The 18,522-nt window shown below is 40.2% G+C and overlaps 1 protein-coding gene across 3 annotated transcripts in view; it reads left to right on the top strand.

The window, feature by feature from the left end:
* The first annotated feature begins 12,427 nt into the window (after positions 1-12,427).
* Positions 12,428-18,522, top strand: part of rnaseh2b (ribonuclease H2, subunit B) — an 81,236-nt gene continuing 75,141 nt past the window's right edge. For 2 of the 3 annotated variants that reach the window (XM_085136496.1, XM_085136495.1), the window contains exons 1-10: positions 12,440-12,818; positions 13,074-13,142; positions 16,099-16,206; positions 16,700-16,776; positions 17,015-17,129; positions 17,211-17,275; positions 17,381-17,486; positions 17,785-17,866; positions 17,952-17,997; positions 18,268-18,345. In XM_085136496.1, coding sequence (XP_084992622.1) covers positions 12,755-12,818; positions 13,074-13,142; positions 16,099-16,206; positions 16,700-16,776; positions 17,015-17,129; positions 17,211-17,275; positions 17,381-17,486; positions 17,785-17,866; positions 17,952-17,997; positions 18,268-18,345 — 810 coding nt within the window. In that variant the 5' untranslated portion in view covers positions 12,440-12,754. Of the gene's footprint in view, positions 12,819-13,073; positions 13,143-16,098; positions 16,207-16,699; positions 16,777-17,014; positions 17,130-17,210; positions 17,276-17,380; positions 17,487-17,784; positions 17,867-17,951; positions 17,998-18,267; positions 18,346-18,522 lie in introns of all 3 variants that reach the window. The other variant, XM_085136497.1, reaches the window with a different exon arrangement.

The following is an 18,522-nucleotide window of genomic DNA, read 5'->3' as shown; positions in this document are numbered from 1 at the left end:
ATACTGGTGTTTTTAAAAGTTATGTTTGACTTTATGACTTTCTGTGTCATTTCTGGGATGCTTAGGATCTTAGGATGCATATTGCATTGATGCTTAGGATGCATATTGCACTGCTGGAAATAGTTTATTTTGATGCATATGCTGCTTTTTTGCAAATTTGCACTATAATATTTATTTTTGTTTTTCCTGCAGTATATAAAAATTGGTCTATTTCAAAAATAAAACTATGAAGACACTCGAAATAAATTTCCTGTGGTGGGAAACTATTTTGTGCAACTTTTTTGTATTTACAGTTTTGCAGGATAAGCCTCTTAAATTTCTCTAACTAGAAATATATGTTAAAAAAAAACAAAAAAAAAAAGATTTTCAATCTTTTTTGTATTTTATTGCACCTTTTTTCAATTTATGTAATTACTATGCACTTAATACATACATATTATTAAAATTTGGGCTATAATGGTTGTATTGATGTATAGCAACTTGAAATGCTCCCAAAAATGGTACTGCAGCATGTAAAAATATAATATAAGCTCTGGCGGAGTTGATTCTATGGTAGATCTTAAAGCATGTCTGCACTGGCTTCACTTTTTCTTTTTTTAATAAAAAGCGTGACTAAAGCCTAACTTGGTTGTCCCTTCTGTGATCCTTAATACAGATTATAAAAACTTGGATTAGATATCTTATTATTTAGCATTGTCATGGTAAATAACTGCTCTATACGTGGACAGCTAAATTCAGCAGTAAGTCAGTAAGGACCTTACAATAATATACAGAGAAAACCCCAAAATTCAGACGACCCCCTATGAGCATTCACTTTGGCGACAGTGGGATGGAAAAACTCCCTTTTAACAGGAAGAAACCTCCAGCCGAACCAGGCTCAGGGAGGGCCAGCCTGGTTGGGGACAAGGAGACAACTGGGCACAAAAGGCATTTTGAAAGAGCGCCAGTGATAAATAAGAACTCATAATTAAATAATCAGAGATGCTAGCATTACTGTGGTCTAATTATCAGAGCAACTTTAAAATATTTAAATAATCTTGTGTGTTTTCAATTTTTATTTATTTATTGTTTATCTACTTTTTATTACTGATTTTACACGCTTCTACAGTCTCTGTGGCAACAAACAATGAAGCATGTGAAGTCTGCAAAAATTGGTAGCGCATAATGCCCTATAAATGCAGTGCCAACAAGCAATGCTGTTTTGTGTTTCTGTCATTTATATTATATGAAAGCTCATTAATGTGAAAAAGAGCGTACCATGGCAGCATCCTTGAAACCTTTACTTCCTGTCTTGAAAAACAAGCAAACAATGTGCTGACCTGTTTTGGTAAATACTGACACTTCTGCCCCCCACACCCATTTTTGTTGCACATTTTACGAAGGGAATTCGTTTATTGGTGAGAAAGGATTGTGAGAAGAAGACTAAACAGGGTGGACATTTTTTTCAGTGTTGAGGAGGCTGGGCACGGAGTCCACCCAGAGTGAGATGCGTGTCCGAGCCAAAAGCTCACACTCTCTCTGTTTCGCTGCACTTCTCAAAATAAAGAGTTGTAGTGTGAACACGTGCACAGGCACGCACACGTCCATGCAGACACACATGCACATGCTCATGTGCACTCCTGCCTTGAATGCACCTGTTGTCCTATATGGCTCATGCAGCTCTCCCTTGAACAGGAGGTGGAGCACTGAGAATTTCCACCTGTGCGTGGGAGGTTGAGTACGATTGCTTCTGACTATGTGTGTGTGTGCATTAAAATAAGTGACAGATAAAGAGGGAGACAATAAAAGAGGTTGGATGACGGGATAACTTGAGTCAATTTTCCCCTTTTAAACACACCCTCTTTAACACAGTCCTCAACCACTCTTTGTCCACCCTTCAAAACCCCCACCCACCAGCCTTCACCCTCTACGCCTTAATGTCACCCTATCATTGACATGTTTTGGGTCATTTCATCTGATGGGATCTCCTGGGAGAAATTAGCATGTGCAAAAGAAAAGTCCACAGTTTTAAAAGCTCAGTGTTTCCAATTTGCCGCCACATGCTTCAAATTAGCCACGTATTTACGAAGGTCAGGCACTGGGCGCAGAGCCCATTGGGGAGCATGTGTGGAGGTTTGAGAGGGAAAAAGAGAGAAAGTGGGAGCCAGAACCAAGTCAGTTTGACTGACATGCCCCACTGTGGTCTTATTTACTTATTTAGCTCAGTTTACACAAACAAATGCACAGAAGCATAACTGTATCAACAAATTGTTCTCTTGTGAGTCCAGAAGTCATTTTATTATTCAGATCCCACAGCCACATCCACGCATCCTGCTAAGTGAAGACACCAGGCTCTGATGAAAGCATCTTCCTGAATGCACATGGCTCGTGCTCTTGACACTGAAAGGAAACATCTTGCTTTTCCGGTTAATTACAACAATTACAAGTATTTTTTGTACTTACCAAGAAAAAGAGATATAGATAAGCCACAAAAGATTAACACAATGGCCTGCAATTGTATTTAGAGTTATTTTAATTTTAGTTATTTGGGTTTTAAAGTTTTTTGTTTGTTGTTGTGTTGTTTTTTTGTGTGTGTGTGTGGCACAAATGAATATGAGATACTGCGGCATGGCTTTTGTCAGAAACCTGAAGGCTTGCAAGCTTATTATTAGGCATTTTTAGTCCTGGAGACTTGTTTTATTAGTTCTGCGGCCAAATGACATCCTTATCGCATCTGTTGTATGTTTGTCTTGTTTGTATCACGACTCAGTCTTGGGTGAGGCTCCTCAAATGGTTTTATGTGTGCACATGCCAGTTTGTGTGTGTGTGTGTGTATGTGTGTGTGTGTGAGCAAAAGCATGTGAACAAGCACACGCCTCATTGTGTGCGTGTGTATACGTGAGTGTGTGTGTGTGCTGCATGTGTGTAGCCAAGCCTAAAAGCATTTAAGCAGGAATGGGAGAGGGTCTGGAATCCTGGGATGACATCATTATCCATGATGTCATTTCTGCAGGGTGACTTTGGCACATGTGATTGCCTGGGTGAGGTCACACTTTCTCGTCTAACTCTCTGTAATTGACAATGAAACAGCGGGTCACTTCTGCAGATTGAGCCATGTCAATTAGGTAGTCAGAACTTAAAGTTTTAAAAGGTGCTATCAAGCTTTTTATTTAATTTGCCATTACAGACATTTCTGCCATTTTCCTTTAATTGACCAGCACATGGAAAAATTCTGGATCGAGATCTGGATTTAATATTTACTCAGTTTTTATTTCGACATAAATGTTGTGTTAATATGAGAATTTATGATGTGTGTTTTTGTGCTTTGTGCAGCCTGCTGCTTGTGCGCAGTTACTGTATGACAGTGGGGGGGTTCTCCACATGTGCTTTCTGACACCAGCCAATTATTACTATGGGTTTATTAGAATGGTAACAATCTTTGAACTGAAAGAATTTGTAATCTACGTACTGTATGTGCAGTAAAAGAAGAAGAAGAAGAAGAAGAAGAAGAAGAAGAAGAAGAAGAAGAGAAACTAAAAGGGGAAAATGTGCAGATAGCCAGTTAGGCCTTTGTCTGTATGCAATGGCATAATTTTTCGGTCCAGTGTTCATTTTAACTTCTTTAACTTGTGCATTTCTACAGACTAAAAAAACAAAACAAACATGTATACTTTTTTTTGATTGACACAATGTTTTCCACTGTAAAGTTGTTTGAAACAAAAGAGTTAGATCAGTTTTATTCACATCACCCCGATTCTTCTGACCATTAATCTTTTTGGCATATCGCCTTTTGCAACGTCTTTAAGAGGAGAAAGATATAGGAATGAACCCTCTAGCAGGATAGACGTACATGCATTAGATGTTGCATGTACTGAATATAGAGAGAGACACATTTTACGCATGAAACAGGAAGTTTCCCCACAGATCGAGTGCAACCATATATGGTGAACAAAATGCTGACCGTGCTTATAGCCAAACCCTTCACATCTACATTTAATTCATATATCTCATTCTCAAATTGAGAATGCAAAGATTTCAGAACTAGGAGATCCTTTGATTTTACCAACTAACTACCAGAAGTCAGAACAGCAAATACACTAACGCTTAACCATTAACTTTACGAGACTATTGTGGCAGTGTGTAAGAGGCTGCGGTGATTGTTCAGGCCATAAAGCTTAAATTTGGAAACGGACTCAGCCGTTGCTCATTCAAACTGACTTAGTTCACAGCGATACTCATCTGGTGAATAGTTTTGTGTTCTCTTAAACAAAATGTGTCAACGGAAGATGAATCAGAGTCGTCTAAACCTCGAAGACATAGAAACTCACACACAGGGCTTCCCGGTGTGTCTTTCTCTTGTATGTATTGTTCTTCTAGGTCATTTGCATCCCCCTTTTCTTCAGCACATCAATTTATCATAGCATGAACTCCTAACACACACAGAAACACACAGACGCACACACACACACACACACACACACACACACGCATACGCACGCACACACACACACACACACACACACACACACACACACACACACACACACACACACGGATAGCTCGAGGCAGACCATCCATTCTCATTAGTGCCCTGTTGCAGTCGGCTGACGGTAAACTGAGCGTGTGCCAAAGTCATAAACCTACACCTACACCCTCCCGCCATTACCTCATAATTATGATATCACACAAGTGTCTCAGAGTGATGACATCACACCACCACATTCACGGTCTTGCCTTTTTCGATTACATTACATTTGGCTAGTTCATGCCCAGACCCCTACTCCTGAAAAGCCAAGGACAAAATGCAGACTATGCGACTGAGTCCAGTCTGGTGAATAATGACCATTTTTACTATTGAGGTGAAAGCATCTGGTTAAGCCATTGTTGTCCTGTGACAGAAGCTTAATGGTGGGATTAAATTTTCTTGTTCACGCTCTAAGATAACGATGTCGGCTAATAAAGCAGTCATTACCTATAGTGTGGAAATTTGCCAGAATTCGTGGGTCACATGAGTAATGTTTTGGTCTTTCTGGTCATAAACGATAACACACAAACTGTCTGTCCATGCCTGTCCCAATATAAATATTTGCTGAAGCAGACAATTTCATGCATTACTTAAAACTGATGTCAATGTGTTTATTGATGGTGTGGGTTTCAAAAATCTTGCTTCGCTTCAATGTAAAGTCCTTTAGAGAACATGAAATCATGACGACTTGTTTTAGTTTTGTGGAAAATGGCAGTTCTGACATAAAAGCATAGATCCATCATGAGAACAATTTCACTAAAAGACTGGCTAGTTATTTTATGAAGCAGCAGGGTCAATCTGTCTTCTGAGGTAAGTTAAAGGGTCGGGCTTTCAGCCATCAAGTACCTGTCACTGCTGCAAAGTCTCTCTTCCTGCTACAAGACCTTCACGTGCCCTGTTTGAGTAAAGTAAAGTAAAGTAAAGTCACCCTAAATATGTTCACGCCTCATACACATATACTGATTTCACATAGCTAAAGACACATTAAAAAACCCCATGGCTGCATTCTGTAATGCATTCGTTGAGTATGCACACAGACACATAGTGTACTACACGGCTCTGACATCTTTCGCTTTGCAGATTTATATGGAATGAACACAATGACTTTGCTCTCAAATTATCCCAGTATGCCTGTGAAAAATCCAGATAATCTTTTAATGGCCTGAGTTTTCAACTGCCTCACTGGGCAGTTCATAAATCTGGGAGTGGAGAAAGCGCCCCTCGGCAGCTCCGGGTCCCCTTGCCCGGAGACTGTGTCTGAAACTGGATCCCTTCAAAGTATAATGGAATAAGAACTGCTAAGATGGAAGAATTACACTGCTGGTGGACCGGTCATCAGGGGAAATAGCATTTGTTAAGTTTCTGAAGAGAGTCCAAAAAATGTTCACATGCCATTCTACCCCTGCGCAGTTCATCAGCCATGTAAAAAAAGTTTTCAAAGACTAAGTACCCCCCCCCCCCCCCCCCGCCCAACCCCTGTTGCTGTTTTAATAGTTCCATAAAATCCATAAAACCTGTTGAAACTGGATCATCCAACAGGACAATGATCCCATGGTTGGTGTTGTAACAATGCTGTAAGAAGAGTGGGCCCCAATTCCATCACAACAATGTGAGAGATTAATAAAGTCCTACAGAAAACCATTACTTCAATTTATTTCTGCTAAAGCTGACTCTGCAAACTACTGAGTCATGGGGTGTACTTAGTATTTCACAGAACTGCACAGAGTACAGCCTCTGGGTTCAAGGGCTAGCTAAGATTTAAGCTCAGAATCATTACTCTTTGCAGTAAAAAAACGTAAACTAAACAGCACAGCAGTTTTTATTTTCTTTTGGTTTATTTTGATTTCATTGAGAAAATTAAAAGCACTTTTTTTCAGACCTCATAAGAGCAATATGAAAGTATGAAAGTGAGACACACGCTGAAACAGTGAGTGACATTCTCTGGTGCTGCAGAAAATGAACTACGATTACAGTTTTCTTCTGGTTCTGGTGCACATGCGCCTGACATAACTTTCGAGAGCAGAAGTGCAGGGCCCTGGAATTTTGGGGTCTCATAAATAAACAAATAAACACATTTCATTCGTAGAGTACTTATTCTAATTACAGCCCTGGACTTGTGCTGAGCAGTCTCTAATTTTTTCTCTGAGCACAGAGACTTGCGGAGCCGTCTGCGGCAGACCAGCAGTCGGCAGATGTAATTACCACATCATCTCTGGTCCCTTGTACGCTGAGAGAGAGAAAGAGCGAGAGGGAGATGAGGGAGGGATAGGGAGAAAGAGATTGATCTTGGTAAACAATAATTAGGGTTGGGGATGGTGTATTGTGGGACGTCTACTAGGCGGGACACAGTAAAGAGGTAAAGAAATGGGAGCGAGTAGACAGGATCAGTCTCTGGGACAGACGGGAAAAGACAGATAGTTCAAATTATTATCAAATCCCGCAGATCAGTATTTCACGTATTTCTTTTCAGTATTAAATCATCCACTATCCAAATTATCAAGTAAATATTTCTTGATGAAAGTCACTTAATCTGGATAACCAGTTATCCAAAAACCCAATGTATACATTTACTGTGCTTTAAATGATCATGCCTATGTCCACATTTGCCAGCTTGCAGTTGTCTTCTTCCCTGCAATTTACTGGCTCAGTCCTACTTTTCTTGGCGTATTGTCATCACCCGCAATCAGCAGACTAGTGTGAAACCATTGGCAGGAACATGTATCGTGCGATTCCTTGTCCTCGGTGGAGTGCAAGAGACACAAACAGAAAACACTCCTCAAACCGGGGCTTCACAGCGCTACATTCATTCACACATTTGATTCTCAAACATCAGCGCTACGCAAAAGTAAATAGAGTAATCACTTATCTAGTTCGTTTTTCATGACGGCCTGATTTTATTGCACAATCTTTACTGCTCCCACCTCAGTTCTTGAAACTAGCTTTTGTGGTTCAATGTTTCCTGGAACTTTCTGGTTGAAGAGAGCTAGTGATTCACAAAATTTCAACTTTGTGGGCTAATGATTCAAAGCTGTTTGGCTAACTTTTCTCAAATGCCTAGGGGCCAGAGACTTTAGTGGCCCTGGTTTACATTGTTTGAATTATTTGTGATGAGGCCTGATTCATCAGATTACAATCAAAGTGTGAATTTTGTTGAAATACTCACTCTGGATACTGTGATTGGCCTCAGAACTACCTTAATTCTTTATGGCATGGATTGAATAAGATGTTGGAAACATTCCTGAGATTTTAGTTCATATAGACATGATAGCATCCCACAGTTGGTGCAGATTTATCAGTGGCACATCCATGATGTGAATGTCCTGTTCCAGTACATCCCTAAGGTGCTCTTTGAACTGAATGTGGAGGCCATTTGAGTACAGGAAACTCATTGTCATGTTCAAGAAACCAGTTTGAGAATATTTGATCTTTGTGACATGGAGCCTCATCTTGCTGAAAACACCCATGAGATGACAGGCATACTGTGGTCACAGAGGGATGAACAACGTCAGCAATAATATTCAGGTAGACCTTTGTGTTCAAATGATGCTCAGTTAGTACTGACGCTCACAAAGTGTGCCAAGAAGATATCCATGCATCATTACAGCACCAGCAGCTTGGACTGTTGATACAAGGCTGGATGGACCCATGCTGTTATACTGTCTGTGCCAAATTAAGAAATTAAGCAGAGCCCGTGCAAATTACAGCCTCAGTTTCCTGATCTTAGCTGATAGGAGTGAAACTCAATATGGTTCTTCTGCTGGTCTAGCCCATCTACTTCAAGGTTTGATCATTTGACTTACTGTTGCCTCCTATGAGCTTGAAGCAATTCTGACCTCTGGAATCAATAATGCATTTTCTCAGAGAAAACTGCTGCTATTTTTTGCCTTTTCAAACCATTCTCCCTAAACCCTAGAGATAGTTGTGTTGGAAAATCCCAGTAGATCATCCATTTCGGAAAGACTAAGAAGAACCCATCTGGCACTAAAAGCCATTCTAACGTCACTTCAATCACCTTTCTTCCTCATCTTGATGCTCAGTTTTAACTTCAACAGGTTGTTTTGGACATGTCTACATGCCTAAATGTCATTTGCTTATTAGATATTTAACAAGCAATCGAACAGGTATACCTAATGAAGTGGACAGTGAGTTTATTTAGCCAAACACATGCTCAAATATTTGATCCTCACGGATGCAATAAACACCACAATGAAAAATGGTAAATGGTAAATGGCCTGTATTTGTATAGCGCTTTTACTAGTCCCACCTAGGGACCCCAAAGCGCTTTACACACCCAGTCATCCACCCATTCGCACACACATTCACACACTGGTGGAGGCAAGCTGCAGTAAAATAAGCTTTTTATAACAATTTATTACACAAATTCCACAGCTGTAACTTTATTCTGTAGAAAAAGTAAGTATAAAGTAACCTCTTACAAGTTAGCATCCCCTCCTCTTTCACAGAAAAGACTTTTTCTGTTGGCGTTGTGCCTACCGCTCTCTGACATCTGCTCGATTTAGTATTCGGTCACTAGTCCATGTTAAATTCCTACAGTTGCAAGATGTTTGGGGACAGTGGTGTGAGGGTGGTGGTGGTGGCGGCGGCAGTGGTGGGGCGGTGGTGGTGGTGGTGGTGGGGGGGGTGTATAAGCCCATTTTAAATCATTGCCATATCATTTCAAAAATAACTGCTACTATTATTATTATTATTATATTTGTTTTAATTTCTACGGTAATTTCTTTTCTCGCTAAGTCAGACTTCAGTCTCACTGGAGTCTGCCTGTAACCAGTCTGAGCAAAATCATGTCACATCAAGTCTTACTACCTAATTTAGCTCTCCATCAACTTAAGAAATTACAGCGTAGGTGTAAAATATTGCAGCAACCAGAGAAGGAACGTGAGGCAAGATGCCCAGTCCCGGAGGCAGTAAAGCAACCCCAAACCATAACATTACCACCATGCATGAATAGCTGTCCCACACATGTCTACTGTTACTCTGGCCACATAGCTCTATCTTTGATTTGTCCATCCAGACCATGCTTTTCCAAAGGGCCTGGTCTGTTCCTGTTTCGGCACTCCTTCCATGCAGGTCAAATTGATGCAGGCTCTTGCCGACTGTAGACTCGTTTACTTTTACTTTACTCCCTTGGTGAAATGTTGGGCTTCTTGAAGACATCTTTTGAGCATCAAAAAAGGTACTCCTTGGCTGATTGTGTTGTTATGTTATCACTTAAAAAAACCCTGCTCATTTGTTCTTGTCAGAATGTCAGACGTTTTGATAAGAACTGGTCCACTTGTCACTCCACCACTCCACCACTTAATCTGAATTTCTGAAAATCTGAATTTCACAGATTTGAAGGTGCAGTAGATGTAGGAGTGTGATTTATCCAGGTGCTTAATTTCTTTATTTAAATCATGAAAACAATCTTTGATTCATTCTAATTTAGTGCCTTTCCCCCCAGTTTTTCTCAGTTTCAGAGACAACCAAATGTTCAAAAGCTGCATGCCAAATGAATGACATGGGATGTGATTATTATTTGAGTGTCTTTCCAGATCACACAGCACTCAGCCATCAATGTTCAAGCACTTTGTTCTCACACAGGGAGAAAGAAAAACCCACTTTCATCCAGAGGCCTCACACAGAGCAAATGATGCTGGGAATAAGGAGTCACATCTTGTGAAACAAGTAGGGGGAAGAGGAATAAGACTTTACGGGAAAGAACATCTCTCCGGAGAGTGGACTGGCTAGCAACATTATGGGAGTGTGTGTGTGTTTGTGTGGGAGTAAAAACGAGACATGTCTATTACAAGTCAGGTTTTACTAAGATGTAGCAGAGAATAGCATTTCGGTGATTCTTACATTCCCGACATTCCTTCCGGTGAATTTCCAGGCAGCGTGAGGCTCACTGTTCCACAGCTCTGACATCACGAGGGGGTTCCACTGCCTTCCACATTCTTCCTCGCGCTCTCTCACAATCCCACCCATATTTGGAAGTGAGAGGAAGGGAATCCCAGATGATGACTCAAAGGCTTGTGCTGCAGAGGGAATTCTCCCCACATCTGTTTCCATGTGTGTGCATGGCATGTCTGTTAAGAATGTGTCAATGTGCACATTACACCTCGGAGCTGAAAATTGAGTGTTGATCAGCAGGATCAAGGGGTGGGGGATTCAAAGTGGTTACAGCTGCATGAAATAACGGCACAGCCTACGTACAGAAAAACTGACACCCTAAGTGACGCTCCTTTGCTATTTATAACTTACCTCACTTGGCAGCCATGACAGACAAAAATGCACTGTAGTGAATATGTACATTCTTAAAATGGGCTCTTTTCTCTCTATAACTGCTTCAGACAGATGATGAAAAGAGTAATAAAAAAAAATTAAAAAAAGCTCTCTGTGATGTGCAGCACATGGCGACATGGCGCTGTAACCAGCCCCCATGCATTGGACCACCAAATGAGGCCACGGCGATAGCTAGGACCATGGCCTGTTCAATGTGCTCAGCAGAGTGTGACCAACTATCTACAGCCTGCTAGCTCCAATAAACTCCTACCTCTACTGCAAAGTTTATTGGAATCATATTATTTTTAAAGACATAGCAAGCTTGAAACTGAATTACACAGAGGAGGAGGAAGTAGCGCTCGAGGTGGGGAGACATAAAGAACAGACACGGCTTTTGGTGTGTTGAAATTCTCTTTGTTGGATGCATGATTGATAAGGATTGTGGAGCTGGTTTTGGGAGAGGATAGTGGGGTCTCGTACTTTGGGTCTAAAGCCATATAGAAGCCTAAATTTAGACCCCGCTTTGTTCTCGTCTGCATGCTGGTGACAGAGGACTCGGCTCTCTGGGGTCGTCTATGGTCCAGAGTATCAGAAAGGCCACTGTTGTTCTGCCTGGCTGTCAGAAACACAGACGTTCCCTCAAGCAGCCCAAAATGAAAGAAAGCTTTCATGGAATATTCTGTTTAGCTGCACAGACTGTTGTGTATGATACTCCCGAGGCCCATAAAACAAGTAATTCACAGACAATATCTCACCCACGCTCTCTTTGCCACAGACTACAGCAACATAAATCTCACTGATTTCAAGGAGGAGCTGAGACTGGGTTTTAGAGCATGTGTTGCTCAAATCTGGCCAAATGGGCCCGTGAGGCAACATTATTTTTAAATGGACCAAAAAAGGAAAACGACACAAAAGAGCAGAGAATGCCCAAAGAGGTGGCACGAAAATGCACAAGCAGGGAAAAACATAAACCCATAGGTTACCATGTGGAGACTCAAGTTTTCCCCTACATCATGCTGCTCCCACAGGGACGCTGAGCGGTGATGTTTTAAAAGCTCAGTCACCCAGCACACAAATCCCTCCCTTCCTCATTACCAAAACAAGCTAATTAAAAACCTGTTAATGGGCTGTGCTGTGGGTGTCTTTAGAAGACAGGGAAATCAACAGCTAAAAAAAAACCCCCTACATAAACATATCACAGGGACCCCTGAACAGTTAAACAAATCGATGACGCAGCTATTGTTATCTAATAAGAGGGTTGAAAACACACACTAGCATCCTACACATCCCCATCTGAGGATGCTCGCAAACAGTGTAAAAAAAACAGAGAATCAAAACAAAACAAGTGACTCACTGAAAACCAACTGGGACACACACTGTCATATCCTGAGAGAGCGTGAGAGATGCCTTCCTCTTATTGAAGGACAGATGGATCGCCCAATCTGTTACGTGCCAGTGTGCCAAAGGACAAACCGGCCACCAAACATCTTGCACCTGAGAGCAGAGGCTCAAAACTGGAGAATTTCAGAAACAGCCCATCAGGTAAGGAACTGGTAGGTAAACTGTGGAAGACAAATATCATCTTATTACAGGAATTCTAATAAAAGTTGTTGGGCGACCTCTAGCGGCTCTACCGCGAATTTACATGCTGGTTGACGTCACCGCGGAACGTACCACTACTACAACAGCAAGTGTGTGAAAGGTTCAAGTTAAAAGTCTACGTTTCACTGTTTTGAGCTCTTGACACCACGGCATCCATTTATTTTTTAACGACCAGACTTTCCCCCCAAAAGGGAAAGCCAACTGCGGATAAACTATGCAATGTTTTGTCCCATGTGACACAAACCGGAAGTGAACGCAGAGAGGCGCCTTTTCTGAGCTTTCTGAGCACGCTCTTGAGTAGGCCAGCACTGTTTTTAAGTAAAAAAAAAAAAAAGTTAACTTACGCGCTTAACACAACTATGCGACATGACTACTAAAAAGAAGCGAACGTCAAACGTAGATAATGACAGCTGGGTTGTCATCGCTCCAGGTGGGTTAGAGAGTGTAGCATGAGCTAACTGAGCTAGCTTGCTGCGTACTTTGCAAGCAGTTATTAAGCGTTGATAGGTGTAATAACTGATGTAACTGCTGGTGGTGTTGTGAGCTTTTATGGAGGCTGCCATGCTCTTGTCTTAAACTACATGCTATAATAATAAATTAAAGCGTGGCATATTTATTATAAGAAGAATAAGAAGGAGAAATAGTGGTGAATTATCATGTGTGGTTTCTGTTTTGATGTCTGCAGACTCTGCCATCGACACACACAAGCACGACGGTGATCCAGTTTTTGTGAGACTAAGGAATCCATCAACAGGTCTGATTGTTTCTTTATATACTTTGGTCTAGCTCTGAAACTTGGTGTTCATGTCATTATCATTGAGTGAGTAAAACTTCTATCATATAAAATGTAATGGAAATAAGAGAAACTGGCACACTGAGAAACTATGTAGCTGAGATCCATCCATCCATCCATCCATCATGGGAAGCCCCCATTAGTCTAGGCACCCTGGACTGTATGCTTTATCAAGTTTTGAGCCTGATCTTAGAAGTAGAGAGGGTGTCTGTCTCCTAAATCCAAACTTAAAGCTAGTTCCACAGAAGAGGGACCAGAATGCCTAAGGCTCTGCTTCCCATTCTACTTTTAAATACCCTAGGAACCACAAGTATATCATCAGTCTGAAAGTGATGTGCTCAATTGGGTTTATATAGTACTACGTGGCCTTTAGGATAAGATGGGACCTGATCATTTAAGACCCTGTATGAGAGGAAAAGGATTTAAAGTTTGATTCTTAATTAAACAAGGAGCCAATAAAGAGAAGCCAATGTGGGAGAGATAAAAGTCTCTCTTTCTAGTCCCTGTCAATACTCTTGCTTTGGATCAAATGAAGGCTTTTCAGGGAACTATGAGGTAAACCTGATAATGAATTACAGGAGTCTAGGCTAGACCCAGTAAATGCATAAATAAATCTTTCAGTATCACTCTGAGACAGGATGTTTTAAATTGTCAAGATATTGCGCAAATGCTAAGAAGAAGAAGGCTGTAACTTATCGATAACAGCAGATTACGGGCTTTACAGCCTGTGTTTCTAAAGTAATGCTGATCACTGAACGTATATCAGTAGATTAAAGTTTTGTGTAGGTGGCTCTGGATTGACATCCTGCTATGTTTGGTTTAGTTTAAACTCTTTCTGTTCTTACTGTGTGTTACCATCACAGAACATAGTGTGTAACCATAACGTCCAGCCTCACTGCATGCTCTTTCCCGACTTCTGAGATCAACACGTAGCTGCTGCAAGAGATTTGAGAGCAGTTAAACAAACAAAGGAGAAAACTTTAACATCAGCTCTGAGTAGCTTTGTAAAAGAAAATCTGACCACTGTTTGCTTCTCTTGATTTAAATATTAATTTAAAATTCAACAAGATGTCACTAAATCATAACCTGTGCCAACCCAGAACACTTAGCATGGTAATGTCTATATTCACACACTTGTTTTGTTACTTGTTGGTTTTGACTTATGGATTATGCCTTTTTGTTTTCTAATGTGTGATTTATTTATTTATTTTTAATTCTGTTGCAGTTCATTGATTTTTAATTGATAATCAAAATTGCTGAGACTCTATACAATGAAAATAATAGTAAGACTTAACTTGAATATATTAGTAAGTCAGGTTATAGTAAAAGTCAAGATTTAAAGACATCTTTGTGGTAGAGAAACCATCTATATGCTGTCAAATGTTTCAACACTTCCACTCAGTGACTGGACTGACACACACACACACACACACCAAGTGAATTTTTGCACAATACTCAGTCTTTTGCACATTTCTATTGCACTGTTGTGTCTGTGTCGTTCTGTTCTCTCTGGTGTTGCACTGTCTTTGTTTTGTTTACAATTGTTGCAATCTTTGCACATTGCACTTTATGCAGTCCTGTGTTGATTGTCTGTTATATGTCATATGTATCACCATGGTCTTGGAGGAATGATGTCTCGTTTCACTGTGTACTGTACCACTACACATGGTTCGAATGACAATAAAGCCACTTGATCTTGATTAGTATGTAGTGTAATGTCTCAATATACTGTGAAATTAAAAACAAGTATATATCTTATAAAAAGAATGATAGAAAATTAAATTACAAAATTTTCACTAATTCTCCAAGCAAACACACAATAATGTTTGAATTTTTGTTTCAGTGCTTCTGCAGGTGTGTTGCACTTGCTAATTTGTGTTGCTTTTGTCCAGATGAACCCAAAGCAGGTCAGTCAGGCTGAAATCTTGAATCTGGGCCAGTTTTTCAGCTTTGAAACTCATCATTCTGTCTTCTAATCTTTTGGGTCAGCTAACTATAGACTGAACTCCAGACCAAGCAGGATTCTGGTAGCAATAATGTATTCCAGCAGTACCTCTTGGAATACAGTATTGTCCGAATAGTGGACAAAATAGTTACTGTCCCTTCAACAGGCAGAAGGGTTGGAAGTTAGGTGGTGTACATGTAGGGATTGATTGTATTAACTTGTTTAAGAATTGAAAACAGTGGTGTAGAAAAACTGCTTTCTGTACAATTAACATATTTTTTTTCAATTTTTGGTCATCTAAAACTTTTCTAATCCTTGAGATGTTTCCCACTTTCCTTTGTGTTATTAAGGGCTAATCAGTGGAGTGGAAAATCGGGGTGTAAAACTGTCTCACATATGGAAGCCCATTTCCGCCACTAAAAAAAAAAAGTATCCACAGCTTGAAATTTCGAGTTATCTTTTGAGTTAGTGCTGCCAATCAGTTATCTACGTGAATGACGTCATTTCCTTGTTACCTGGAAGCTGAAGCCCTCAGCTCCAAATGCTACAGTTAAGCTACCAGTATTACAGCCAGTCATGAATGCACAAATTGCTGATTATTTTCAGTGTGGCTTCACAAATTATGAAATCCTGGTGTTATGAGCTGAATCACATGCGTTACTATCAGCAAACGTACTCTTGAAAGCGCCAATTTGTTGCAATCCAGTTTTGAGTGCGGAGATTACTGATTGGCAGAGCTAACTCGAAATTTCGAGAAAATAAGTCGAAATTTCGAGTTATGGATACTTTTTTTTTTTTTAAATGGCGGAAACAGGCATCGATACTCATATTTAAAACAGAACCTCAAAACTAGATTTTCTTTCACGTTTCCCATCAGGTGTTAAAGTGGGCTAATTCTGTGTTTTGTAAACTGCAGTAACAGAACTGAAATAACACATTTCCTCCTTTTTTTCATTTTTTTTAATCCTGCAGATGCAGCATCTCTGTACATGTTGGGTTGTGGGGATGTGATGCTGTATGAGGTCAAAGCATTTGAGGATGATTTCCACTCTTGGTTTGTTGGCCAGGCTGTGCAGAGAGGTGGGTCTCATTCCAGAGTAAACTGAATCAGTCTGATCATAATTGCACACACAGCTATGATGTCGGTTCATTTTATCTTGAATCTGCATCAGCTATATTTGTCTGATGGGAAGAGTTTTGCAATCACGGCTTATTCCAGCTTGGTTGAAGTCCAAAGAAGCTAAATGATCTATTCAGAAGCTCCTTTTACATTGGACATAAATACTGACAAATGGATTAAACATACAGCTTACCTATAACATGACATCATACACCAAGCTGACAGCTCAGGTCTTTGATTCACAGGTTTGCATACTGCGATGCAGTTTAACTGTATTTGTAATAGTTTTCTTTTTATTTAATCAACAATTTATTGATTAAGTCATAGAAGAATTTATGAATTTTCAGCTGATGTCTCGCAGTTATTTAGTTTGCTGTCCTATAGCAAAATTTAATCAGATGCTAATTACGTGCCTTTGCTTTACCAGTTGTCTTTCTCTCTTTTTTTAATCAGATGGGAGACTGATCTTTGTAACACCTTTGGATCCTCTCTTTCTAATTTTGCCATATTTGATCAAATCTGGCAAAGAGGTAAGAAGAGGCTTACATACAATTAAGTGAAACATTTTTCAATTTCAGCAAAGCATTACAGAGACATTAGATATTGTTTCATAAGGCACAGAACAGTAGAGGAAGTTCAGAAAAACTTACATGGATTTAACTATATTGAACACATAAGTTTTTGTGTACAGAGGCAAAATTAAAAAAAATATGTCATTGTCAAAAAACGTGTGGACCTGACTGTTTCATCCCTTAATGTGTTGCTCAGGAAAAGTTCCAGCGTGTGGATCAAGTTGTTAAAGATGAAGAATTCCCAGCTTGCTCGAGGCTGCTTAGCTGCACTCGTACCCTGGCCTCCTTGCACCACATCGCTGAGGAAAAAGGTGAATTTTACTTTTAAAGATACTGGGATTCTTGAAGCTGCAAGCTCAAGCTGGATGCTTTGTTCAAATGTTGTGTTCCAGAGGTGGGAAGCCAGATGTATCATCGATACAGTCAAGAGAAAACCATGAACTGGTTAAAGAAAAAGGTATTTATTGAAAATCTATTTTTGCTCAGTGCAATACAACACTGAAAATGCATGCTTATTTTTTGCACATGCTGCACATTTTCTTTATGTATGTATTTTTAATAGGTGGAGAGGATGGTTATTGCCCTAAAGAAAAAACATGTCTCTGTGGGAGAAGGAGTGAAGTCCTCAACATATGTCAGAGTAAAGTCAGAGACAGACAACCAAGAGGGTAACTTAAGACCACTTAATGTTTTTAAGATGATACCCATTTCTCAACCATCTGAATTTTCTGCCTCATTCTTAACCCGAGAAGAGATATTTGGGCCTAAATAGTTTCTTTCGAGGAAGACTGTTGACCAGCAGATGGCAGTAGCGCTGCAAAGTTTTTGTTTATAGATTATGTTGACTCACAGATCACTTGAACAATTCCCTGACCTTAAATTTTTAAATCTCTCGGTCATAAAGAAATAAAGAAATAATCAAACAGGGCAATTTTGGTTATTTGTGTCTCTTATTTAACGATACAGAGGACTTCATACGGTATTCCCACGGCCTGATATCAGAGTATATCAGTGAAGACCTGAGCAAAGCCCTCCTCACATACTTGGGGTAAGTTGATGAATGATGAACATCTTGATGAGTAATGGTATTAACGCCACTGCAGATCAAGCACATCTCTTACTGTGCTTCATAGGTTACCAGAGCTCACAAGCCCAAAGGAGACCGAGCCTCCTTCTAAGGTATGAGCTCTTCCCTCTTAGGTGCAAATATATGTGGTGTTGCATGTTTTCAGTTCTGCTTGCTGTCGTAGATGCTGTGCACTCTTCATGCACTCATCCACCTTACTGTAAAGTGTTGCATGTTTCACAGGGGAAATCCTCTGCCTGCGCTTGTGTGGGGTTAACTTTGCTTATAGTGTGAGGACATTAGAGCTTGTAGTGGTGGTTCTGTGGAAAAATAGCTTGGTGGTTTTAGTCATGAAAAGCCTGTCTTACTTCCTCGTTTGGCAGAAGCGGAAACTTTCAGACAAGCCGGTGGAGGCTGGAGAAGACTACACCAAATTCAACAGTGCAGATTTTGCGCGCAAAGTGAGTGTATGTCTGCTGGAATAGACTAAAGCATGTGGAGCGTCTGGTGGTTTTATCTTCGTTGTAATTACATGATAATGACCAAAGCTTGCTGTTATTTTAGCTTTTTCTTTTTCTTTCTTTGTTTTTTTTTAAGCCGCTGATTGTTCGTGCAGTTTTTGTTTGGCGAGCGCTTTC

Source organism: Neolamprologus multifasciatus, chromosome 16 (genome assembly GCF_963576455.1).
Source record: "Neolamprologus multifasciatus chromosome 16, fNeoMul1.2, whole genome shotgun sequence".
Taxonomy (NCBI): domain Eukaryota; kingdom Metazoa; phylum Chordata; class Actinopteri; order Cichliformes; family Cichlidae; genus Neolamprologus; species Neolamprologus multifasciatus.
The sequence above is the reverse complement of the archived record's forward strand: the minus strand, read 5'-3'. Positions and strand labels throughout refer to the sequence as shown.